Genomic DNA, 25,488 nt, shown 5'->3' on the forward strand with positions numbered 1-25,488 from the left:
TCCGGGCGGGGCGCGGCGCGGCGGGCCGGGCATGGCGTCCATGGCGGCTGCGATCGCGGCCTCGCGCTCCGCGGTCATGAGCGGGAACCGGCCGCTGGACGAACGGGAGCGGAAACGCTTCACCTACTTCTCGTCGCTGAGCCCCATGGCCAGGAAGATCATGCAGGACAAGGAGAAGATCCGCGAGAAGTACGGGCCCGAGTGGGCGCGGCTGCCGCCCGCGCAGCAGGACGCGATCATCGACCGCTGCCTGGTGGGGCCGCGCGCCTCGGCGCCCGCCGACCCGGGGTACTCCGGCGACCCCGAAGACCCCGTGCGCTTCCCCGGCCTGCGCGGGCCCACGGGCCAGAAGGTGGTGCGCTTCGGCGACGAGGTGGGGCGCCGGACACGCCCCGCGCGAAGGGGAGTGGGCGGCGAGAGGGGCCCAGCGGGGACGGGGGCTCCAAGACACCCGCCCCGCGCGAGGGACGTGGGCGGCGCCGGGGCTGGGGGCGCCTCGGGGAGAAGGGAAGGGGGCTTTAAAAGCCACCCACTGAGCAAAGCGGACCAAAGTGGCGACAGCGGGAATTCTAAGGCCGCTGACCTGGGTTCTGACCCAGCTCTGTCCCTTGGCAGCTGTGTGGCCCAGAGAGAGTCTTAGAGCCTCAGTTTCCTCGAGTGAAACGGGTATGGCGCCCACCCGCGAGGCACTCGGCTCGCGGTGTCTGTTAGCATTTGTGCCCGGCCGCGAGCTCCGTGGGGAATGAGGCTTGAGAGGCGGGTCTCCGGGAGGAGGAGGCGCCTTCCAAGACAGGGGCCCACGGTCCCGAGCCCACCGTCCCGAGGTGCGACTGGGGGGCACGATGCGCCGTGTGCGACCCTGTTTTTCTATGGAAAGACCCTGGAAGAAGAGTTTAGATGCGCTCCACAGCCTCGCCCCTTCGGAGGGGAGGGCAGGCCCAGCCGCAGATCGACCCCTGCTTTGCGCAGGGAGGACGGGTCGGGAGGTCCGGAGTCTGTGCGCTGGGAAGCCTGGTGCCCTTGGGAGTGAGTGTCCCAGAAGCCTTCCGTGCCCTGGGACCTCGCCGTGGCGGTTGGCCTGACTTCTGCTTGGAGGGGCGAATTGAGAAGGAGCAGCCGTGGGGTCCACTCCGCTGAGGCTGCTGCTTAGGCTGCTGAGGGGAGGGGCCAGGGGAGGTTTTCCCGGGAAGTTGGGGACTGTGAAGGGACTCAAGTTCAGAATGAGGCTTAGAGCACACTTTCAGGCTTAGGTATGTGGAAATGTTCGCTAAAGCAGAATGTTTGTGGCCATAAACTCACTCTGACGTCAGGTCAGAAGTCTGAAGTATAGGACTGTGTTGCCAGCAGCGCCTCGATTCTCATGGAATTAATAGAAAATTCCCCCCTTGGACTTTCAACTCGAAGGCTTGCCAGGAAAAACAAGGGCGTGGTAAGCTGGGGAGAGAAAAATATAGGTTTTAAAATGTCTTCCAGAGCTGAAACAGCCCAGGGGGAAGATGTGCACTTCTGTAGATGTGTAGGTTTGGGTGCCAGGCGGCCCTTGGAAGGCATAAGTAAATAAACCTGAGGGCAGTAAGCCTGTAATTCCTTGCAGATGTTGAAGAGTGGCTGGCCCTAGACCTGGTCTTGGGTTTGTCCAGCTGAGAGCAGTGGCATGACTGCTTGTCATCAAAAAGCCAGGCCACGTTGCAGCTCAGGGTCGCTGGCAGGGACAGCCTTCCACTAGGCTGAAGTTCTACTCTGGGTTCCTATCTGTAGCTAGACTGATCTCTTTCTGGACCTGCAGACCCAGTGTGACATAAAAGCAAGGGAACTGTTGTGACAGCCTGGGAGCTTCCAAGAGCCACCAGCCCTGTCTTTCAGAATTGAATCTCAGCCTCTCACACATGCTGAGAGTTTGTCCATGCCCTGGATTACCTCTGACAACCTCAGCACAGGTGGCTGTGGCAGGCAGAGCCTTGGTTTTAGGAGGGGTCTGCAGAAACATTGCCAGGGTGGCTGGGTGGTTTAAATGCCATCAGATGAGGCAAGGGGTTGGCACTGAAGTGGAGTTTGCATTCTTGTTGTTGCTCACAGGAGATCACTTGTGGAGGAGGGCAAGCTTCTGGGTATAAGGGATGATGGATAGGACAGAATGGGAGATGACCCCCAGCTTGGCGGCCCCAGGTTTGAGCAAAGGACTAGCTTGAGTAGGGCCGTCCCTTCCCATTTGACCTGTCTTCTCCTGTGTTCACAGGGGCCCCCGTGCCCTGTCAGCTGCCCTGAAGGGTGCTGCTTACTTCTTTGAATACTCACTCATTGCCAGTGACATTTTTGTGTCCCACATAGCAATATCCTAAGTCAGAGAATGCAGACATAATGACCATCATCTAGTTATTTGTATGTGTTGCTGGAATAAATAGAAGTTTGATTACATGATGGTGACCACAGATCTCAGTGGCTCTGAGTGTGATCAGGGGCTCAGTTCATGCACTGAAGTTGCCTTGTGCAGGTGCAGCATGTTATGTGTGTGTGTTTGTTTCCATGCCTGGTGAGGTGGAAAACTTGGGCTGGCTCAGGTCCCCATGCTCTGATGACTTAATCTGGCCCCTTGCAGAGAAGAAGGTGGCTATCCTTGTTGTTGAGGCCTTGAGGAACTTGCCAGGTTTTACATTCTTCCTTGGGAATCAATTGAGCAAGTATTCCTCACGTCCTATTGTATTTAGGAAGTAGTGGCATCTTAGCTTAGTCTTTACCAGCTCCTTTAAAAATCTGGCTCATAACCTCAGTAAATGTCTACAGAGTGGAATGTTGCCCAGGGCTGCCAGCCTTCCTGCCTCCCTGAGGCCTCAGGCCCTCCCGTGTGATAAATCTCGGGCTGGTGCTGGAGGAAAGCTCAACACAAAGGAGGGGCCCCCACATCTGGGACCCAGGTCCTCACCACAGTCAGGAGCAGGTACTGCCTTCTGCGGGCCCTTGGCCCCCTGGAGTCGGCCTGGCTTGGAGCAGGCGCACACAGCGTGCTCCCTCCTGGTGGAGGATCTCAGTGAGAAAGGCAAAGCCTGACTGCAGGTGGAGGCTCTTCAAGGTCTGGCTTGTCCGCACTCCTGATGGCTGTGAGTGCTGGGAATGGCTGACCTGGGGAGAGGAAAGGTTCTTGCTTTTCAAGGGTTTAGGGAACACCCTGCATGCTTCTCCTGCTTCCTGTTATCGATAGAAAATTGAACTCTTGGGTTTGTGTTGCCTTCTGCTTCCTGTCCCCACCCCCAAACTCCGTGCCATCCATCCAGCAGGATCTGAGTAGGTGTGGGAGGCTGCAGAGTTGCTCACCCAGTGCCGCCCTCTTGGCTACAATAGGCCAGCAGATGACCAGGAGGCCTGAGCCCGGGCAGCTCCTTTGTGTGGATCTGCATGCTGCATCTACCTCTCCATGAAGCAGGTGGGGCTAGGCAGGAGTGGCGTTTCCTCGTACCCATCCTCAGAACCCTGATCTGGGTTTTGCATGGGGAGTGCCCTACCCCCAGGACTGTGGACTGAACCCAGGGTGCTCTACCACTGAGCTATATCACCACTCCTTTTTACTTTATTTTGGGACAAGGTCTAAATTATCAAGGTAGGACTTGAACTTGTTTTCTTCCTGCCTCAGCCTCCTGAGTGCTGGGATTCAGACCTGCAGTGTTGCTCCTGGCCATACCTGAGTTTTAAGACCCTAGGACTAGTTAGCTCTGCCTTTCCTCAGCAGCTGAGCATGATGCTGCTATCCTTGGACCCACATCCCTCTCCTGCTGCAGCCCTCTCCCTAGGGCTTTGCTGGCCACTCTCTCACGCCTCATGGCTTTAGCCTCCTTTTCTGAGGCTGAGTCTTGGTCTCCTGGGCTCCCAGACATCTCTTGCACTGTCCTAGGCCCTTTAAGGCCTGGTGGCTTTCCTAGTCCACAGCGGGAGGACCTGTAGGTGTCGCAGGGGTGGAGTATCTGTCAGCAGGCCGTGCTCAGGGGCTGCCTGCCCAGGGCCTGCCTTGCCCGCTTTTGAGGGTCCAGGTTCTGGAGGGCCTGTGGGCCTGAGTCCTGCACAGCCTAGATATTTGGTCAAGTAAACAGATTTATTATAACAAGTTACATAGTATGGTAGTTGTCTCAAGCCCCTGCTTGGGAGAGCAGGCAGCTGCAGGACCTGCGGCTCCTGAGGTCTCCCTTCTCATCTACTTTGGCACTTTGGCCTTTTCTTTTTTTTTCTTTTTTCTTTCAGATTTTGGTTAAAATTAAAAAGAAGGTAATTTGAGAGTTGCTGTCTCAGTATTTTGGACTTGCTTTTTCAGGAGGTGGAATGTGTGAATTGATCCCCTCTCTGCCTGGCCCACCCGTGCGTGATCTTCAAAAGACAACAGGGTGGGTGTGGCTTTTTGTGTCTCTGGCTGGGGCTCTGTATGGTCACTGGGCAGGTATTGAGAAATGCCAAAGCCAGTTCCGCAGCCTCTGCTAGGCACAGACTATAGGCTGCCTGAAAGCTTCCCTGGCATGTTGAGGGTTCTCCACCCTGATCAGCACCTGGCTGCGTGCCCTGGTTGCACAAGCAGAGTGGCCTCCCTGCCCAGGTGCCTTTGCCTGCTGGTTCCAGTGACACCTGGGCACAGGTTTTGCAAAGAAATGAAATGACTTGTTCACAGTCATGCAGGGCAGGAGGAAGCGGAAGAAGCAGGCAGGTGACTAGAAATCGCTCACACCCTGACCAAGACATTCCCATAGTACTGAAAAAAACAGTTTCTTCAAAATAAATAAATAAGGATTGGGTGAGTGCAGGCCAGACCTGTCTCCTTAGACTCCTGCCCATGTTCTGTTCCTTCCTTGAAGCATGCTCCACCCACTCTGTACTCTGCCTGTCACTATAGTGGAGGCACTTGGTGCTGTTTTTGCTGTGATCTGCTATGGAGCTGTGTCTCTGGATCCGCGTGCACAGTGGACGCACCCGGTACTACATCACAGCTGCTTTCTGTCTTCAGAGCTGCACTCATACCTCCAGTTATGGAAAGGCCCATTTCAGCAGAGTTAAATATATTCCAGTCAAAGGGAATAAACAGCCAGATACCATAAATGTGTACAGTAACTGTGAATAGGCATTGGGTAAAAAACATACTTTTATCATTCTTTGCTCCTCCCCTTAATTTTTTTAGAGCAGTTTTAGATTTACAGCAAAACTGAGTGGAAAGTTCAGAGTTCCCACCTACCCTTGGTTCGCAGGCAGCCTCACTCACCTAGTGTACCCCCACAGGCAGTCCGTGGTCATGGCGGTCCGTGGTCACCGCCCTGTGCTGATGTCTCATCATCCTAGGTCAGAGTTCATGTTTGGGTTCACCATGGCTGCTGCATGGTCTGTGGACCTCACCCAGCTTGCAAAGACAGGATCTACCACGATGCATCACACAGACCAGGTTCACTACTTGAGAACCCCCTGCCCACCCCCCTACTCACCCCTCTCTGCTCCACCCTGGCCCCTGGTCTCGCTGCCTTCTCCCAGCTCCTCCTTTCCCAGGGTGTCACAGCCAGGGTTGCTCAGGCTGTGGCCTCTTCAAAGGGGCTTCTTGCATTGGTGCTGTGTGTGAGGTCCCTCTGTGCCTCTCCTGGCTTAGTGCCAGGATGGGCCACAGCTTGTCCACTCCCTGCTGAGGATGCTTCGATGGCCTCCACTATTTGGCCATTATGAGTAAAATTGCTGTAGACATCCTGGGTGCAGGTCTTTGTGCGGAGGTAGGTTTTTAACTTCCAACACCAAGAAACAAGATTGCCTTAAAGACCTCGGTCTTTAGCAGGAGAAGTCAACACAAGTGTAGGTGTATTTGCCTGGAACTATGTGTTTTCAGTTGATTGACAGGCCCAGGGTGCTGTGCCGTTCAGTGGAGTCTACAGAAGGATTCTTCTGTCTCTGCAGCTCGGACGACTCACCTGCATCCTTGTGCTCTGCCTGGTTGGGCTGAGAAGCTCCTGGCCACCTGATATTTCCAGCCATGCCTGGGGCCTGTCTTTCCCTTTCCTGCAGGTTCTGCTCTCTTGAGTCTCATCTCTCTAGCTTATAGCATTTCCCAGCTTAAGCCAAGATGCCATTGTGTACCTGCCAGAAGCTCAGAAGCTCCTCTAGTGTGAAAACTTGGGGAGGAAAGTGGCCATTCCTGGTCCCATGAGCTCCTTGCAGCCTTCTGAATGCTGCTTCTGAATCTCCCAAGAAACTTGAGTCTGTGTGGGGCATTGGAAGTTGGGATTCTGATTCTTAGGAAGTTGGCACTCCTGGTAAGAGGTGGTGGTTGATAGTCTGTGCTGTTCCGCTTCTGGGCGAGCAGATAGTGAAACATTGTTGTTAAATGGGCACTTGCAGTTCTTTGTATGGAGTCTGCAAATGCCAGTTGGAACAGAAGCCTTTAGGAGGTGGCCTGAGTCCTGCGGCTCCTTGGGCGCTAGTTGGTGGCCTGAGTCCTGCAGCTCCTTGGGCGCCCGTTATGCTGCCCTGGTTAGTTATTAGGATGTACAGCCTTAATTCTGCCTCAGGGGATGGTCAAGGCCTGGCCTGGACCCACATGAACCAGGGGTTTCAAGGGAGTCCACTGGAGGATTGTGAGAGCCTTGTGCATGCTGTGGCTAGTATAGCTGGCCAGACAGATGTCCTCTGGGCACCAGCAGCTGTGCCGCGGCATGGCCAGGAGCTCCTGAGCTACGAGTGTGGTCAGGGTCCATGGGTCCTGTGAGTGACTGAACCAGAGGGCTCCCTGGGGAGTAGCTGCACCAGAAACAGTTTCCTAGGGAGCTTCATTTTCCAAGTGGTGCTGGGGATAGAACCCAGGGCTTTGCTCGTGCTAAGCGTGTGCTCTACCACTGAGCTCCTTCCCCAGCCCCTGTTGTTGATGTGACTGAGTTGGTTGGGACACAGAGATTCTGCTTATGAAAACGGCACCCTTGGTGGCTCTGATTTGTAGCCAAATCTGGGAACTGTGGGGCCAGGCCTCTCAGAGTCTTGAGTTCAGTGGGAACCTAGGGCTCTGGGGTCTTGGGGGTCATTCCTACTAGATCCCATGAGAGGTGGCTGGCTGCTGGCTGCTGGCTGTCGGGCCGTGTGCAGAGGTCAACAAGGAAGCCCCTTGCTCCTGCCCTGCTGCCTTTCTTGGAGCAGCTTGAGCAGGGGGCCTGGGGGACTTGTCCATTCTACAAGTTGGAAGCCCAGACATACTGGTCCTAAAATCAGAGAGAACGTTACCAAAGACTAAATGCATAATGGTTTCTCATTAACTTCAATTAGAGGAAATGTTAATATTTATAAAATTTCACCACATTTGAAATGAATTTGAAGACTAGAGTTTCCCATTCTAGAATAATTTTGCGACAGTCATGACTTTTACAGAGAAATCACAACCAACTCTAATTGAGTGTAGCTAGATAATCTCAAAAGCAATATTACCGGAGTCATTTTCAATTTTAATAGCAGAAATCACATTCACCATAGCCTGTGATGGACTTCAGTCGTTTGCTGCTGGGTGCAGCTATGGTGTGTGGGTAGATGTTTGACACCTGGCTCCGAGAGAGGCAGGGCCGACACTGGTGTCTGGCATAGGCCCTTTGCACATCAGCAGCTATGGCAGAGTCTGCACAGCAGTACTGTGAGGCAGCTTGCAGGAGCCAGAGGCGCAGCAGGCTCAAGAGCAGATGGTGGCACCGTGTGCTGACGTACCTGGGAAGCAAGAGCCTGAGCATAGCCCTTTATGGAGGAGAAACACCTTTAAAAGTTAGACTGTTTTTCAGTCCAGTTTTAGTTTCCCAGCAGAAATGAGCACACAGCCCTCCGCCCAGACCCCCTGGAGCAGATGTGCCTTCTCCATCATTAGCCTCCCCAATCAGCCTGCTGCGCTCATCAGAGAACCTGCAGGACGTGGTCAGCGTCTCCCCATGTCCCGCTCACCACAGGGCTGTGTTTTAGGGTCATGTGTGCTGGGCTCACTGTCCCAGGCCCTCTGCACCCGCGTGTCCCCAGCCCCCACAGCTGCTGACCTTTCTGGCACCCCCCCCACCCGCTGACTCCCCAGGATGTGGTCAGTGGAGGCTTTTCAGAGGCTCCTCTCCCATGGCCACTGGTTCTTAAAATCCCTTCAGGTCTTCCCGTGGCCTTATTCTGACGAAGCACACAACCTTCAGCTGTGACTTTAACCATTCTTGGGTGTGCAGGGGCCTGTGTGCTCAGTGCCCGTGGCCATCACTGCCACCCATTTCCAGAGGTTGCCATTTTATGATGGAACTCTGCGCCCTGTAAAGAACAAAGCCCTGAGCGCCTTAGGCAGCAAGTGCTCGTCCCCTGCCCCTGGAAGCTGGCTCTGCCTCTGCTTTCCTGCTGCTGTCTCATGAAGTAGTGCTGCGGTGTCCGCCTCTTGCCTGGCTCTCCTCTGGGCTCAGTGTCCTCAGGATCCATCCACCTTGGAGTGTGCACCAGCATTTCCTCCCTTTTTCAGACTGAACACTGTGCTGCTGCACCGAGGGACCACGCCGGTCAATCCTGCAGCTGTGACCGTGGTGTGGAATTGCCCATGTGAGCCCCTGCTTTCAGCTCTTTGGGGGCACACACCTTGGGATGGAATTGCTGGGTGAATTGCTCACTCTGTGTCCCATGAGGTCCACGTTTCTGGTCGACACAGGCGTGTTGAGATAGGCTTATGTTGTCCTCCAGAGGTTAGATGGTGTTATGCTTGTTACAACGTGATTATTGCATCATTCCACATCATACACTGTATTTAAGTTTTGTGGTGTACCACCTCTGGGACAGTGGGATAGAAAGGTCATCTCCTGCAGGACGCCATCCTGTTTCATCTCCAGGGTGCTGTTCCTCTGCCCCGGCAGAGCCCCGGGCTTCATGGGCCTGCTGGGGTTCGCTGTTTCCCGTTTTGCGATGGTGGCCACCCTCACGGGCGTGGAGCATCTCACCTCTGTCTTAATGTGTTCAGCTGTGAGTCTGGATGGCTCAGCCTTTAATGACGGCTGTGCAGAACCACAGGAAGGAGAAGTGCCTCATGGTCAGCTCTTGCAGGATGGATGAGCCTGTGGCTGTTGTTTGTTTTCCCCCTTGGTGTTTGGTGACCTGAACATGCTTCTGGGCTGAGTTGGCCTGTGGAGTGGACGTCTTTCACGGAGAGGAATTGGACTCTGAGGGTGACGCTTTCCAGAGCGAAGCCCACGGATCTCGTCCGTGGTCTGAGTAGCAGGTGTCCCTCAATGCAGTGTCAGCCCTGGGGCCCAGGGTACGTCCCTGAGCAGCCCGGGGGGGCATGTGGACTGCATCACAGTGGCAGGTCACTATTGTTAGGTATCCATCGGAAGTAGGAACGTGAGGAGCACAGGACAAGGGACAGCATTGCGCTGTGGTATGTGTCGGAGTGTGTGTCTGTGAGAGCACACACATGTGCGCGTGAGGGTGGACATTTGATGGGTGCTGTTCCTTTGGGAGTCGGCGCCATATTCACGTGGAGACTGGGAGCCCATTCCTCCCTCCGGCGCTCCTGTGGCTGGAGTGTGCAGCTGGTGGCTGACGTCACAGCCCCTGTCACATTTTTGTTTGGTGAATTTATTTTTGTTAAGTACTTTACTGTTTTCTTTTATGGACTCAGAATTGCAGAAATCCAAGGAATCTGCCCCTTGACTTAGTTTCTTGCTGGAGCAAACAAAATACTACTGACACCAAGCTGGGGAACAATCTCAGCGTGACATGTCTCCGTCTGTGACCCCCATGGAATTTCACCTGGCCTGGTCTGCGACCACTGGGACCTGACCTCCCGAGCTCCGAGCTCCGGCTGACCCTGTGCTCCCCAGGGATCAGTCACATTCCAGAACCAAAAGCCTTCCTGGTCTAATCTTTCTAAGTCTCAAGGGACTCGAGTTACGTGACTTGTGAGAGTCCAGCTCCCACATGCCCCGTCCTGTGCTGGTGGTCCCGCGTTGCCTCACCCTGTAGACCCCACATGCTTCTGTCCTTGGAGGCAGTGAGGCTGGCGGCCCAGTGCAAAGGGCTTTGTTTAGATGGTTCCTGTGCCGTCCCCAGGGTGACGTCCAGAAGGCAAGGCATCGGGGCTCTCTGTCTCCCCCTAAGAACAAAGATCTTGTTATGCTGTTACTTCTAAGAGGATTGCAGGGTCCCAACAGCACAGAATTTCAGAGACTTTCAGATCATTTAATGCATGGTCCCCTCCCTGGACAGGCACCCAGAGACGTGGAAGGAACTCAGCGGCAGGCTGGCCCTGGACTCTGCCTGGAGCCTCTGTTCCAGGGCGTGGCAGCACACATCCCTCCAGATTGCCGCTGGCATGTTTTGAGAAGCAGCGGGGGCGCTGGGAAGCAGTTTGGGTTGAGCTGAAATTCCAAAGGGGATGGCAATGACCCTGTCCTTCTCATCTTGAAAGTCTTTGCTGGTGGCCAGGAGGCAAACAGACAGCGCAAGCCAGCTCTGAAGCCAGAACCACCCCCGAATGTGCTACGTGTGGTGACACTCCACTGTGGGGACCTGCCCTGGGCTCTGATGGGGCAGGCCTCAGGTGCACTCCTGCTGCTGGGGTCTGGTTCTCACGGCTTGCGCCTGGGCCAGAGCTTGTGCTCGTGGCTGTGCGATCCTTGTCCTGGCACACTTGTGGCCGGCTAAAGGCCTGAATGTGGAATCTCCCCATAGCTCCTCCTTGCCCTTGTCCCCAGGGTCCACAGAGGGGCCTAGTGCAGGGGACATGTCACTCCTAGGCCAGAGGCAAGAAGAGCTGGGCTCTGTGTCCCACATTGGGGTGAGATGTGGGAGGCTGTGGCTTGACCAGAGCCAGGGCATCACTGGGTGTGGACCCCGTTGGGCAAGCACTGGGGCTACGGGAGGAACAGCCTTTGTGGTCCTGGGAGGCCCAGTGCTAGCCACAGGTGGGGCCCGGGGACCATCAGGCTCCCCCCTGCTGCGTCTGGGAGAGCAGGCCTTCTACTGCCCAGGCCCAGCAGGGCCTTCATCATTGTAGTTCAGCAGTGGACTCTGTGCCGTTCATCTCAGAGAAGGCTAGCTGCGGGGACCCAGCTGGGCATGGCATAGTGGCTGTGTTGAAGGCTCTGCCTATGGGCCCTGAGGTTTGCCCCAGTCCCTGCCATGCGGGAGGCCAGGCTGGGATGTGGTGGGCTCTGCTGGAGGCTGAGTGGAGGGCCTTGGCAGGACCATGGAGGGGGGGCAGGTCCCTGGTGGCAGCGTAGGACTGCTCTGCGTGGAAGGAGACAGAATACACTGGGTTCTTCATGGAAAGACATAGTTACTTGGGTTTTTTTGGGGGTGGTGAGATATGGATATAATTTTAATACCAGTTTCAATTAAAATTCCTTAACCTATTTTCAGTCTGTGTCAACCGTGGTGACCCACATTGGTCCAGAACCTGGGGCCCTAAATAGCAGGGTGCAGATAAGGCCTTTGTTAGCTCAGGAATGCTGCAGGGAGCAGAGGGGAGCCCAGGTGCTATGGATTCAGGCCAGTGGACAAAACCTGCAGGTCCAAGGTCAGATCCCAAGGATCTGCCCTGTCCCCCATATCTTTGGCCCCAAGGCCAGATCCCAGGGACTGCCCGGGGGCTCTTCCTGCTTGTGAGGCCTGGGAGTGGTGCCAGAGACCTTGGAAGGAAGCCTTGCGTCTCAGGGCGTTCTCCACTGACTTGCTGACCCAGGCCTGCCTTCTCTGCTGGCCCTCGGGGAGAAGGAAGCCCCACTGTGCTGGTGCTGCTGGCAGGTTGTGCCTGGCATGATTTTCGTAGGTCGGTTAACGGGGGTGTGATTCTTTCTTCACTGGAGGAAACTGAGGCTGGGCAGTCTAAGGCATGGTCCATGAGTAGGCAGCTCTGTGCTGGTAGCCGAGACTGAAGGGCCAGCTCCTTTCCCAGCCAGCTTCCCTGCTGGACTGGCTTCCATCTCCTGGAAGTGGCTCAGTGTTTGGAGGGGTGGCAGCCCCTGGGGGGGAAAGGTGAGGGAGGAGCCCCAGGGAGGGGCTTCACCCTCCAGGGCAGGCTGGAGACCTGGGCTGCTCAGCAGAGTGGGGCTGTGCCTGGGTTGTGCCTGTCCCATCTCCCAGAGTCCTGGGTAGCGTTTGTACAGGGGTGGCCCAGGTCTCGATTCATTCTTAAATTTCTGTTGCAGGACATCACCTGGCAGGACGAGCACTCTGCTCCTTTCTCCTGGGAAACTCGGGTAAGTTGGCTAAACTTAGATCGGTCCTTTGAAGCAGAACTGAGTAGTTCACCCTTTTCTGCAGTCTTGATGGACATGGGTAGTGGGGCCCATGCCAGCTGCAGGCGGCAGCCCATTGTGGTAGGGAGGAGGAGTTGTGGGAAGTCGGACATTCGTGCAGTGGCAGAGTGGTAGTCGGTCTGACAGCCTGAGCCCACGAGGCCTTGTGATACCCCTGATGCCCAGGCTCGGGTTGCCCTGTGGGGGCTCTTCTCTGCCCATCTCTCTGCCCACCAGCACTTGGCACCACAGTGGGGGGCTAATGACATAGCTTTGAACCCGTGGTGGGGTGAACTTAGCCAGTTGGTGCGTGGCTGATAGAACCCAGTGTGGGAAGGGGCCTGGCCTCCAGGCACCGGGGTCTCCATTGTCAGAGTGGCTCAGGAGCAGGGGTCCAGATAGTCTCTGTGCCTTGCCTTCAGCTGTCTCGCTGCCCCGAAGGGACAGAGGTACAATGATTATGGGAACTGCCTTCATGCCAGGAAAAGAAGCGGCAGACAGGACTTGGCTGTGTGCCAACGGGTAGTGGCCACAGCAGCATGTGTGAGCAGAGGTGGCTGGGCCTGGGCAGGTCCCAGCTCATATTAGGGTTTCCAAGTGCTGCTACTTCAAGGGGCCTGTGTCACTTGTCCCCACAGCTTCTGATCAGAGCCTTGCCCTGGCATCCAGGAACAGCTGGGAGAATAGGTGGGGAGAAAGGAATGAGGAGTCCTTGAGCAGACTGCGAGGCTTCCGCTGGGAACTGTCCTGAAATGAAACATTTCCCCAGGTGCTGGGGAGCTGGCAGTACACTGGTCAGTGTTTAGTGAGCAGCTGCTGACTGCTACAAATGCTGGCTGACCAGACCGTGCAAGCTGGGTGCCGCTGAGGTGGGTTTGCACCGAGTCACATCCCCAGCCCTTTACTTTTTAAATTTTGAGATAGAGTTTTACTAAATTGCTGAGGCTGGCCTCAAAGTTGGGATCCTCCTGCCTCAGACTCCTGAGTTGCTGGGATTATAGGTATGCGCCATGGTGTCCAGCCAACTGAGATGATTTTTAAACCTTAGAGGTAGGTTTGGGGGTTGTATGACATGCACTCACTGGAGCATGTTCATTTGGAAAGTGTAGATTCCCTATGCCATTGATACTACCGCACCAGGCCCCAAGCATCCTAAAGTTGCTGGCATCTGCACCCTGCGCATCTTTTTCAAAATTTCATTGCAGAGTAGTGCGGAACGCAGGTCTGTGCAGAGGGCAAGGAGTGGGAGCAGTCTGATGGGAGCCAGAGCCTGCGTAGGGACTGGGCACTGGTGGAGGGTGACCAGATTTGGGCTGGGTGTCAGGGAGCAGCCTGGAATGACAGTAGCTGCCACCCACGTGGACCTGTCTCCCGAGGCCACAGAGCAGGCCGGGTGGCCAGGCAGGCCTTCCTCACCCAGGTACTCAGCCAGGTCCCCTTCTTCCTCTTCTGTGGCCACCAGAGTGGCAGAAGCATCTGCAGGGGAAGCCGTTCTGGGCCCTCGGTCTGGTGACACCACAGGGTAAGGCAGACGAGGCCAGGCATCTAGAGGTGCTGGCCAAGGCCTCATGGACCTGTGGAGTCCCCCGCTGTGTGTCCTGGAGTTGTCTGGGGGACAGCCACCTTCATTGCCCAGAATGACAGACATCCTGGGCTACCCAGAGCTCTCCCCCGCCATCAGCCTGCTAGGTGAGCAGCCCACGTCCTGCAGCCACCCCGCCGTCCACCTCTAGGACGTCTTATTGTAAACTGCATGTGTTGTAGGGTGCAGCGTGGGGTCATGTGCCTTGTGGAGTGAGTTGAGCTAGTGGACGTCCCCAGAGCTCTCCACCACGCACGGCCGACACTGCTCTTTAAACAGCAAGTCCCCAGCTCCTCTCATCCCCACGGCCCCCTGGAAGGGTCATCTTTTCCTCCTGTCCATTGGCCTGGCGGAGGGCTGGGGCGGGGTGGCACCCCACCCGCTGCATTCCTCTCTCATGCTACTGAAGTTTCAAGAGGAAAAAAACAGCGCCCAGTGCTCCTGGAGGAGGCCGGAGTGCAGGGGATTCCTTGCATTCCCAGGCCGTCTGGGCTGGAGGGTCTGGAGATGCCTGCGGGGGCTGGGCAGGCAGAGCTGGCCCCAGGTCCCTCAGCTCACCCAGGCTGCCTGGCTTCTTTGTGTCTGCCTGGGTGCTCAGCTCTCTTTCTGGGAGTGGTAAGCGGGCTGGGTGGGGATCCATTCCTTCATTCTGAGGGCCAGTTAGGGCATCCAGAGTAGGGAAGCCTTCCAGGGTCTCCTTGGGGCTGCAGGCTCATGTCCTCCATGATGTGTCCCAGCACAGGGATGTGTAGGCTGGGTTCAGTCGCCTGTTCCTGCCGCAGTTAGCGCCACAGTTCAGGGGAGGCAGACGGGGTCTGTTTGAGGCTTGTGCCATCTGCTGCTGGCGGGGAGGGGGCCTTCCCTCCAGGGAGCAGGTTCCCTTGCTTTCAGGGGTCAGGAATACCCAGGTGCCACACATACTCAGAAGTTGTACTTCTGCAGAAGATGTCCCCAAAGGCAACCCGTGAGCAGGCACACCTGGGTGGGCAGTCCCCCAGAGTTTGTCCCTAACAAGCCTCTGCCCCTCGCTCTGACAGGAAGGGCTCAGGGATGGTCTATATAGTTAGCTGTGTATGGAAGGGTGGGTATGGAAGAGGGCCACAGCTGGGACTGGCTCCCTCCCATGAGGTTCCCACATAAGCTGGCAGAGGAGCCTGTGTCCTGTTGCAGGGTCAGCTTCAATAGGAGAGGTGATCTTGCACAGGTGGTGGCTTTGTTTGGCTGCACAACCCCCCCCACCCCCACCCCCCCGTGGTGTGACCTTTTTCACCAACAGTCCCCATCTCTGCCCTACAGTCCTCTCCTCTGCCTGTCCCTCCCTCCTTCCCTCTGGGCTCTCCTTAATCCCTTCCTGAGGCCAGGGCGAGCTCCCAGCTCCCAGCTCCCATCTCCTAGCTCCCAGCCTGCGACCTCTCCCCAGGCTTCCTGGCCCCTGTGGTTCCACCTGCCCTCTGGCCCCAGAAACCACTGGTCTGTCCTGCAGCCCTCAGCCTGTGCTGCCCTCCTGCAGGCCAGTTCTTCCTTACCTGCCCCCAGTGCTGCCCAAATCTTGATCCTGGTCGCCGTGCTGGGGCTCCCCTGCTGTCCATCACCTGTGCTGACTCTCAGAGTCCCACCCTGCTCTGCCTGTTGAGCCCTGTGGGTGCATGCCCAAGGCCCATGGGCAAGGGCAAGCAGTGCTCCTCCAGGGCTGTGTGCCCACCTACTGTGGCCCCTGCTGCCCCTCCTCCTGTTACCCCAGGAATTACCCAGGAGGGAGGCCAGGGCTGGTGTGCCTCTGTCCCCGTGAGGCTCAGCCCCCAGGCGGGCACACTGTGCCCCAAGTTTAGCAGAGCTGTGTGGCCCCCAGTGAGGGCCTCTTCTGCCCTCTTGCACCCGCTTCCACACACCCCAGAAGCCTGTGCCCTTTGCCTGGTAAATACACAGGCATGTGGTATTTACACCTGGACCCTGCCAGTCCCTGCCCGCCTGGGTCTGGCCTTGCTGGCCTGTCCCTGTTGGGCTGTGATTCTGAAGGTTTTCCTATGTGCCTCCTGTTCCTCCCGTCCTTGCCTATGTAGAGAGGAGGTAGGAAGAATAACAGCTCGGTGAGGTTATAGGATCTGTCCAGTGCTGTGATACTGTCCAGCCGCACCCCTGTAACTTTGTCCCTATGAGCGAGGCCTGTCAGAGGCTGCCAAGCCCACTAGTTAGTTTTGGCAGTGGGCACACCCCTTGCTGGAATATCATGCATTCCTCTCCAGTGAGTGGGATGTAAAAATAGACACAGCGCTCTGTTGTGCCCTCGCTGTTTTTAGAAGGGACGTGGCCCGCTGAGCCCTGGTCCCCATGTGGGCTGACTGCCGCCCTGCCCAGCTTGGCCAGACTCCTCAGGGTGTGGAAGGTGGGCTGAGAGTGGAGGGGCCTCCTGTTCACTCTCCCGTCTCCCTGTGTGGAGGTAACAAAGGACCACTGTGTTGAGTCCCACCCTGCTCTGCCTGTAGCAGGTGTCATTGACCAGTGGTGTCCACTGGCCGCCAGCTCCTGCCGTTTTCCATGCAGTGTTGCCCGTGCTGGAGGAGGCCGTCATGACCTCCTTTCCCCAGAGCCCAGCTCTTTTCCTTTGTCTGGAAAGGGACTTTTTCCAGAGATGAGGAACTTGTCTGCGGCTTCACGGGTTCCCATTTCCCACCTCCTCTCTCAGCCTTGCGCTAGCCAGGGGCCTGTGGGTCCTCAGATGAGTGAGGGGCTGTTGCTCCAGCCCTTCTTAAGTGAGTTAGAGTGGTGGTCCTGCTCCCTCCGTGTGAGTCAGTGTGTCTGGAGACTCTACCTGTGCCTGGCACACAATAGGTGCTCACTAAGCTGCTGCCTGGGCTGTTCTTCCCAGGTGTGCTTGGTCTGAGGTCAGCCAACCTCCCCCACGGACCCTGAGTTTTGGGACAGCCTCCAGATCCTCCGGATCCCCATCAGGCCCTGGCTCCTCTCAGGCCTCACTCTGGTCCCCTGGGGGTGGTGCCTATTGCCCCAAGCTGGCTTGGTGACCATAGGCGTGGGGAGGGGAGGGCGATCAGGGCCATGCACGGACAGGGCAGGGTGCTGTGGGGTGTGCAGCCTCCTGAGGAGGAGCAGCTGGGTCTGGACTGGAGAGGGCGAGTTGCTTCGGCTCCTTGGTGGGCTCTGGGAGGCACTAAGATGGCAGCCCAGGATGAGCCTGGGTCTGGGAGGGAAGGGCAGGCCCACACGCAGAGTCACAGAGCAAAAGCCCATGGGACTTGCTCTGAGATGGCTGGGGGGCTGCGTCCACCTGGCCGACGGCTACACTGCCTGCCTGGCTGTGAGGGCCGCTGTGGGTGTCCCCATGAGCAGGGCCCCAGGGGACCCTGGGCTGGGAGGGGCGGCTCTCCACCCCCTTGGCCTTGCCAGAGTTCTTGCTGTGGGTCCTGGGGCTGCTGAGCTGGGTGGTCGCGGACCACACGGGAGGCTATGTTTGAAAATTCTGGGTAACAAACCCAGGTCCCATGGGGTATGGAGTGGGCCAGAGACCCCCTCACACAGCATGGTTTAAAGGGGATTGCAGTCATGCTTTGTTTTCAGAATTAAGAATACGGGAGAAGCAGGTGTGTGAGAGCTTTTCTTCTGACTCTCTGTCTTCCTGTTCACCTCTGAAGCCCCCAAACTAGGCAGCTGCTCGGGTCAGTTTGGCCTCTGCCCAGGTGAGGCCCTCCTGGGGAGCTGTCCCAAGGCCTCTGTCTTGAGGCCTCTGGGACCCGTGAAGCCCCGGGAGCAACCTGTCACTGCTTGGTTCTTCCCAACAGTGACGTGTCCTCAGAACGGCTGCCACTGGCCTCTGCCCACAGTGGCCTGGCTCAGCCCATTGCTGCACCCAGGTCTGCAGACCCTTCGGCCTTGCCCTACATGGGCCACAGAAATTGTTGATCCCAAAAGAGCCTGCGGTTCAACAAGGTGCTTGGTTTGAAGAGCCTTTGTACAGAGTTTCCTGTCACAGTGCCCCATCTCTGTGGGCTGGGCCACCTGTTTGAAGCAGGTCATCTGCGCACCCATGGTGTCCCCATTTTCTGCTGTGGAATTCAGAAATGAGCAGTGTATTCAGAGTCTCATTCAGAAGTCGTCCATTAAGGGCTGCATCACTGCAGATGGACATGCAGAGGTCCCGTTGAGTCCTGCCAAGCTCTGCTGTCCCCGCACTTGGTGGCCTCTGAATCTGGGTCCATGCATCCAGGCTTTGGGATCACTGGGTCAGGCTGAAGTCCTAGCGTACGTCCTCCTGATAGACTCATGGCCTGGGGCATTGGGTCGTTCCAGACCTCCATTTCCTCATTTATAGGATGAAAATAATTTAAAAACTGCACTCTGTGTGCCCAGGGCATGCTCGGGATGTCCACGTGCTCTTGACCATGTCTCCTGCAGGGCTGGCTTTGATGGCTGTGTGTCGGGTCTATTCCTCCAACACTGAGCGCCCAAGATCCTGCCTTGTGGTGTGAACGTGAGCTCCTTGTCTTCTGTCCTAAGCCCCAAGGGGTGACTCCTGGCCCCCAGCCTGGGATCCAGGAGCACGTCTGTTTAGGGCCTGCTGTACCCCTCGCTCTGGCAGCATGTCCCGCCCATGGGGAAAGTCCTGGGAGACTGCAAGAATGTGAGAGCCAAAGAGGACATTTACCAAATGCAGGAGCCCGTGTGGCATCTTGGAGACCCAGGAGCGGTTGAATTGGCCAGATGGTTTGACTCACTTAGTGTCCACGCAAGGCTGGGGCAGAGAGATGGGCTCCCTAGGAAGCAGATGGACAGCTGGCGTCCAGAACTATACCATCTTTGTGTGTTGGTATTTCACTTCTGGAAACCTCTCTGAACGTGGCAGCCCAGAAGCGGGGACAGTGCCATGCATGCAGTGTCCCTGGCCCCCGACTCCTGGGGTGAGGACGCAGGAAAGCGTTGTCTGAGTGGGAAGTGCTGACTAGGTGGCAGGCAGCTGGAGGGGAAGCTGGCAGCATGGAGGGCAATGGCAGGCGCACGGCAGCGTGGGTGGTACCCAAGACTGAGAGAAACTGCAGGCGGGAGGCCCCCTCCTAGCACATGTTACAGAGGGGCAGCATGCCCAAAGGTGGCCGGGGTGTGGGAGGGCAGGGGCTACGAAGGAATCTTCTGTTTTCACTGCTCTCTGTGACATCGTTTTATTGCTTCTTTATTTATTCAGTCTTTTGCGGAACTGGGGATTGAATCCAGGGGCTCTCCACAATGAACCGCTATCCCCAGCCTTTTTTTTTTTTTTTTTTTTTTTTTTTGAGACAAGGTCTTGCTTAGGTCCTCACTAAATTGCTGAGGCTGGTTTTGAAACTCGTGATCCTCCTGCCTCAGCCTCCCGAGTTGCCGGGATCACAGGTGTGGGCCACTGCGCCTGGCTTGCCTACTTATGAAAGGGCAGGTACAAGGAAGTGGAGATGGGGGCAAGGGGAATTTTCAGAATTGATTTCAGAAATGATGGGATAGCAGGTGCCCTGTTCTGCAGAGCTGGGGACGTGATAGCCTCCAGTGGGCTCCCCTGGAGTGGCGGCCACTGAACATTTCTCTGGAGTGAAACACAGTCAACTCTGCTCGGCAGCACATCCCAGGTGGCTCTGGTCAGCGGGAGGTTGGGTCTCAGATGTGGCTGGTGCCTGCCCTGCCCCTTCCTCCCCTGTGGTCACCATTGGAGGCTGGGTGGCAATATGCAACCTGGCCCTCTGCAGGCCATGTCCTTGCTCCTCATGTTCCTGGGACCTCACCTGTGGGCAGCAACTCACGGGGCCTGCAGGAGGCTTGTGCACTGCTGGCCCAGCAGGGAGCCCAGTCCTCAGCCAGATTCAGACTTGGGAGCTGCTGGCAGGGCCGGACGTAGTAAGACTGTGCCTCGAGGTGGCTGTGTCTTGGATATGCAAGCAGGGTCCTGCAAACAGCCACTCAGGACACCGGTAGCGCACAGCCAGCAGCTCCTGAAGCATCTCTCCAGAGCAGGGGGCGGTGAGGAGCTGACCGCCTGCTCCTCGCTGAGCTTCCTCCTTCCTTCTCTTTGCAGAGCCAGATGGAGTTCAGCCTTTCCTCCTTGTGTATCCAGGAGCCAAGCAGCGGTGCTTCCACCAGTGAGCTGAGGCCATTGCCCAAGGCCTCCCAGGGCCCACAGGCCCTCAAGACCACCCAGGGCAGTAGGTCGTCCAGCCTGGACGCCCTGGGTCCAGCCAGGAAGGAAGATGAGGCACCCTTCTGGAAAATCAATGCAGAGAGATCCCGGGAGGGGCCTGAGGCCGGATTCCAGTCTCTGACCCCCAGCCAGATCAAGTCCATGGAGAAGGGGGAGAAGATCCTGCCTGCCTGTTACCGGCAGGAGCAGTGGGTCCTTCCCAGTGTGAGTGTGGACCGGGAGAGACCCCCGCCTGCCCAAGCCACCTCTGGCATGCTGCCCGAGGACCAACTCTCTGAGCCCTTGGGGAAGCCACTGTCCCTGGATACCTCACAGGACGAGGACAGCGCTCTGGGTTCAGAGCCCACGCCTGCACAGGTGGGCAGCCCGTGCCAGGGCCTCTTCTGGCCAGGCGCCTCTTCCAGGGGCAGCCAAGGGGGACCCCACAGGACGGCTGCCTGGTATCCACGTGGCCTTCCTCGCCCTGCTTGCCCTCTCGCTTGCCTTCACAGTGGGCTCCACCCCAGCCTGGTACCCAGACTAGTTTGCTGGCCGTGTGGCTCCAGCCCTCCCTGTGTGGACAGGTGGGGAGGGGCTAGGGGAGTCTGGGAGGAAGGGTCAGTGTGGGGAGGCTGGGAGGCCTGCCCTCTCCGTGGGGCCTGTGGCGTCAGGCTGTGGCATTTGGAACAGCATCTCGAGGCTGGGAGAAGCAAGTAGGGCGGCTCCATGAGTGGCCTGGAGGCTTGTGGACCTGGGATGGGGACCAAGGTCACTGCCCTCCTGCCTGCAGCACAGGCTGGGGTGTCCAGAGGAGGAATGGAAGAGGAGCTCTCCAGGGCGTAGACAGATGCCAGGTCTGCTAAGCCCTCGGGGTGAGGTGCTGGGTATTGGAGAGGGATGAGTGGCTGATGGCTGGAGTGTCCCTGGCTCCTGGTAGGAGTGGCCCCTGTCATCTTCCCCGGGCAGTCTGTGTCACAAAGTGGAGACAGCAAAGAGAAGACGGAGCGTTTGTGGCAACTCTAAATGGCACTAGTGTTGGAGGGTTGCTCGCAAAAGCAAGGAGCCAGGACACAGAAACAGGGGAGCCTTTCTCTCCAGAGGAGGCTGGCTTTGAGGCATTGTCTCACAAACAGTGCTGTGTTGTGAGCGTCTGGGAGCTGGCTCTGGGCACCGGGGCGGCCGAGGCCCCAACAGGGCTCTGTCGTCCATCCTCGAGATGGCCCTGCTCACCCCCTGGTGCTGTGCTGCCTAGTGATGTCTCCCTGGCTGTGACCTGCAGAGCCTCACTGGAAGAGTCCTGAGGGAGGGCGGGAACAGATGGGCATGGCCAGAGCAGGAAACGAGGGTCCTGGCCTCCCAGAAGTGTCCACCCGTTGGTGCTGGCTGTACAATAGAACCTTATGGTGATGAGAAATGTCCTCAAATAGGTCAGCACTCCTGCATGCTCTCCTTCGTGATCAGGCCTTTTCTCTGCGGCTGCCGACCAGCTGTCCAATGTTCCTGTTGGTCAAGACGCAGGCACATGGAGAAGCCCACTGCACCCCAGCTGCTTTGCTGTGTGCCCCAGGGTGTGGCTGTTAGCAGTCAGGCCTCCTGGCTTTTGGGACCCTGTGGCCATCTGACGGTCACACTTTCTTTGGTTTTAAACATCTTTAAACTCACACTGAAGTACTCGGGACATGAGCACGTCATTCCTACCCTTTCTGGGTGTGGGGTTCAGTGGCGCTAAGCAGTGTCAGCATCGTGCAAGCCCCTCCTCCTCTGCACCAGAGCTTTCCTCAGTGCCCTGGGCCAGCTCACAACCAGACAGAATTGCCATGACGCCCCCACACCCCTGGAGACGCGGGCTGGCATTGAGAAGCTGCCCGGCTAGGCGACCGGCTTGCTTAACTTAGCAAGTGACGTGGCCAGTAATGCCCTGCCGCTCTGGTTGCCGGGCATTTGTGGGCAAATGCTTGCTTCTTCCCTTTGCTGTTGTGACATGGGTGGGCAGATCTTTCTGAGCCCCTGTTCTTTGGGTGCCTCCCAGACGCAGAATGACTGTACTGAGGATTGAACCCGGGGCGCTCAGCCACTGAGCCACATCCCCAGCCCTTTCTTTTTCCTGACCCAGGGCCTTGCTAGTTGGCTAGGGTCTTGTTAAATTTCTGAGGCTGGCTTCAAGATTTTGATGCTCCTGCCTCAGCCTCCTGAGGGCACTGCCTGGGCTATCAGTGGTATTTTTATTTTTTTATTTTTTAGTTGCAGTTGGACACAATATCTTTATTTGTTTATTTTGATGTGGTGCTGAGGATCGAACCCAGGGCCTCACACATGCTAGGTGAGCGCTCTACCACTGAGCCACGGCCCCAGCCCGCTATCAGTGTTTTTGAGGAGCCTCTCTGCTCTTTCCCACGGTGGATACACTGTCCCACTGTTCCCCCAGCACTTGTGAGGTTCTGCATCTGCCCTTCCTGACTGGCATGCGGCTCTCACCCTGGCCACTAACATGTGAGTGTTTCCTGAGCTTGGTGGCTGTCTCCTTGAAGAACACTAAGTTCCCTTGCTTACTTTTTACTTGGATGTTTGTGGTTTGCTGTTGGATCGAGGTGGTCTCCGGTTACTCTGGGTTTCCTGGAGGAATCCCTGATCCTTTGCGCCTCTTGAGGAGGGGGAGCCCATGGTTCCAGCATCTTCTCCCTCCCACGGCTCCACGGCCACCTCTGCAGGCTGCTCTTCTCAGCCTGCCCCACCTGGTCCCTGTCTCCAGTCCTGCGGGATTTGCAGGAAGTGTTTGTGCCAAATGCCACCAGTTGGTTCTGAAGGGAAGTAGGACGGCTCCATGAGTGGCCCGGAAGCTTGTGGACCTGGGACGGGGACCAAGGCACAGACTGTGGTGTACCACATCTAGGAGGCGGGAGGGAAGGGAAGGGGATGGACCACACTGCTCCCTCCGTGGCATCTCAGGTGAGCATACCTGGCCTGAGACACGTGTCCAGGAAGCCACCGACCTTGCCCAACCTTTCCTGTGTGCTGTAGCACATCAGGGTCACTGCCCAGCAGGCAGCTCCCTGCTGGCCCAAACTGGCCCTGAGCACGGCACAGTGGGGGCCTGGTCTGCTTGCCCAGGGGCCGCCCATGCAGTGCCGCATCCCTGGATTGTCCCTGCTCTTGGAGACCCACTCCATGACCTTCCACATACCCCACTCGCGCACGCTGGCCTTCGCAGAGTTCTTGCCATCCTCTCTGTATGTGTAAGCGTCTCTGTTCTTGCCGAGTGATGCGGAGGACCATGTCACGCTGGTTGGCTCTGCGCACCTGTGCTGCATAGCCGCATGGGGCACAGGTGTGGGGGTGGGGGTGGGCACTGGCACTAGACTTGCTGTGCTGTTCTCGATTCGAGGTCAGAGCCCAAGAGGGAAGCAGGCAGCATCATCTGGGCCACTGTAAATGAGGTGCTGTTTTTAGCCCCATGTCCAGGGGCTGTGTCTCACTGTGCTCCTGTCTCTGCAGGCCAGCTCCAGTGTCATCCTGAAGACGGGCTTCGACTTTCTAGACAACTGGTAAACAGTGTTGGGCGTGGCGCAGCCAGGAGCCGAGGTGTCCAGGGTGCTGTGCCCAGGGAGGGCTTGTGGCCTGTTTCCTGGTTTCTCTACTATTGATTTTTTGGAAGCTGGTAAATTTGCCAGATTTTTTCTCTTTTTGATAAAACCAGATATATATGCTATTTTCAACAATTTGCTAATGGAAGTTTTACATCTGGAATTTTTAAGGATCATTAGGAATTTAGTGGATCTTGTTAGTAAGCCCTTCCAGCTCTGCCCATGACCCTCCTCTCAGGAGGCCTCCTCGCTGATGTCACCAAGTCACCACCAAATCCTGTCTCCTGTTCGTGCCCTCCCTATGCAGCTGGCCTCCTTGGTGGTGGCTGCCGTATCCTCGGTCCTGCACGTTGGCCACTGCTGTTCCCACAGGAAGATATGCCCTCAGGAACTCCCAGTGCTCACAGCCCCTGGCTGAAGGCACATCCTGCACCATGTGCCACCTGCCACCTCAGGTGGCTTCCAGGAAACAGACTGTCAGCATGTGGTGGACATGCGGTGAGCTGCCCCATGGTCACTGAAGTATCTATCCTGTTTAACAAGAGCTGCGTGTCTGGAGTTGTGCGCCGACCTCCTGTTATCCGTACCTAGCTTCAGCAGCTGTGGGCTACCACGTTGCCTGGTTTTGTACCAGTTTCTTTTGGGAAGCTCCCAGCACTTATGTGACCTGTTGCTTGTCCCCGTGCTGCACATGAGTGGTCGGGGTGGCAGTGCTGCTGGGGCAGAGGCCCCTCTGATTCACTACTGCTGCTTTCCAGAGGAGATGGGCTGTGGCTGCCCACCCCCAACTCCTCAGGCTGCATCAAGATGGGCCCTCCCAGCCCTGACCACAGCAGAGTGGGAGAGGTGGCCAGTGGGCCCCAGAAGTGCCCTGGGGGCCCCACAGCACCCCAGGAGGGCTTGTCTGGGGCTGGAGCAGATTCCCAGGCTGTGTGGCAGGAGGGTGGACCTCAGCTGGAGGCCACTGCCCTCACTATGCCCTGCCCTGTGCTCTGGCAGGAGGCGCCTTCTCTGCCGTGCACACACCACTGCCACTGTGTCCCCTCACCTGAGGCCTTATTCCCTCGGAGCCCTGCCAACAAGCTTCAGGACCAAAGGGTGGCTTTTAAAAACATGCTTCCTAGGCCCTTCTGAAGTACTCTCCAGGACATCATCTGACTCCAACCGCCTCCACCCCCAGGAAAGTCTTTGCCAAAGCCATGGCTAGCAACTGTGCTGGTCCCCACCCTTGCTGGGTGCCCCGGGGTGTGGGCTTCACCTCCCTCCTCTGGTCCCTCACTGCAGTGTGGCAGATAGACATCCCTCTGTAACACGTGAGCATTCTTTTTTATATATATATTTTTTTAGTTGTAGATGGGCACAATATCTTTATTTTATTTCTTTATTTTTATGTAGTGCTGAGGGTTGAACCCAGTGCCTCACACATGCTAGGCAAACGCTCTACCACTGAGCTACAATCCCAGCCCCCACATGTCCACGCCAGTTCAGCCCAGCTGGGCGCCAGCCCCCCGGGGCCAGCACTGTCACACAGGGAATCCAGGGCCTCCCCGCTTGCCTGTATCTCCGCCTTAGGGTGGTGGCTGAGCTGGAGGCCAGGGTGCTCCTTGCTGTGGGTTGTGCTCACTGGTGTGGGCAGCAGAGAGAGGGCTCCTGCTGGCACGCCTGGTTGGCAATCCCTCTCCCTGCCAGAAGTCCCCCTTTCTTTCCCACTTTCCTGTGAATCTCGGCATTCCCTTCAGGTCGTTCTCAGAACTGAGGGGTGGAGCCACTGAGGACTCCGTGCTCTTGATCCCTTTGTCCCAGCCTTGCAACCTCTAGTTACTCTTGGGGGGCAGCCCCCCAGGAGTGAGTGGAAGCCAGAGCGGGGAGTCCTGAGGAGTCTCGCGCTGTTGGCTCTGCCTTCGGGAGAAGTGCAGTCCCCATCCTGCCTGATTGGTGACTGTC

The 25,488-nt window shown here is 57.1% G+C and overlaps 1 protein-coding gene across 1 annotated transcript; it reads left to right on the top strand.

Annotated features, from left to right (window-relative positions):
* On the top strand, positions 1–24,910 carry C9H1orf198 (chromosome 9 C1orf198 homolog). Its single transcript, XM_026412892.2, has 4 exons — positions 1–373; positions 12,141–12,191; positions 19,862–20,341; positions 23,456–24,910. Exons 1-4 carry the CDS (start codon positions 32–34, stop codon positions 23,507–23,509), a joined length of 927 nt encoding a protein of 308 aa, XP_026268677.1. The 5' UTR covers positions 1–31; the 3' UTR covers positions 23,510–24,910.
* The last annotated feature ends 578 nt before the right edge of the window (positions 24,911–25,488 follow it).

The sequence above is a fragment of the Urocitellus parryii genome, chromosome 9 (genome assembly GCF_045843805.1).
Source record: "Urocitellus parryii isolate mUroPar1 chromosome 9, mUroPar1.hap1, whole genome shotgun sequence".
Lineage (NCBI taxonomy): Eukaryota > Metazoa > Chordata > Mammalia > Rodentia > Sciuridae > Urocitellus > Urocitellus parryii.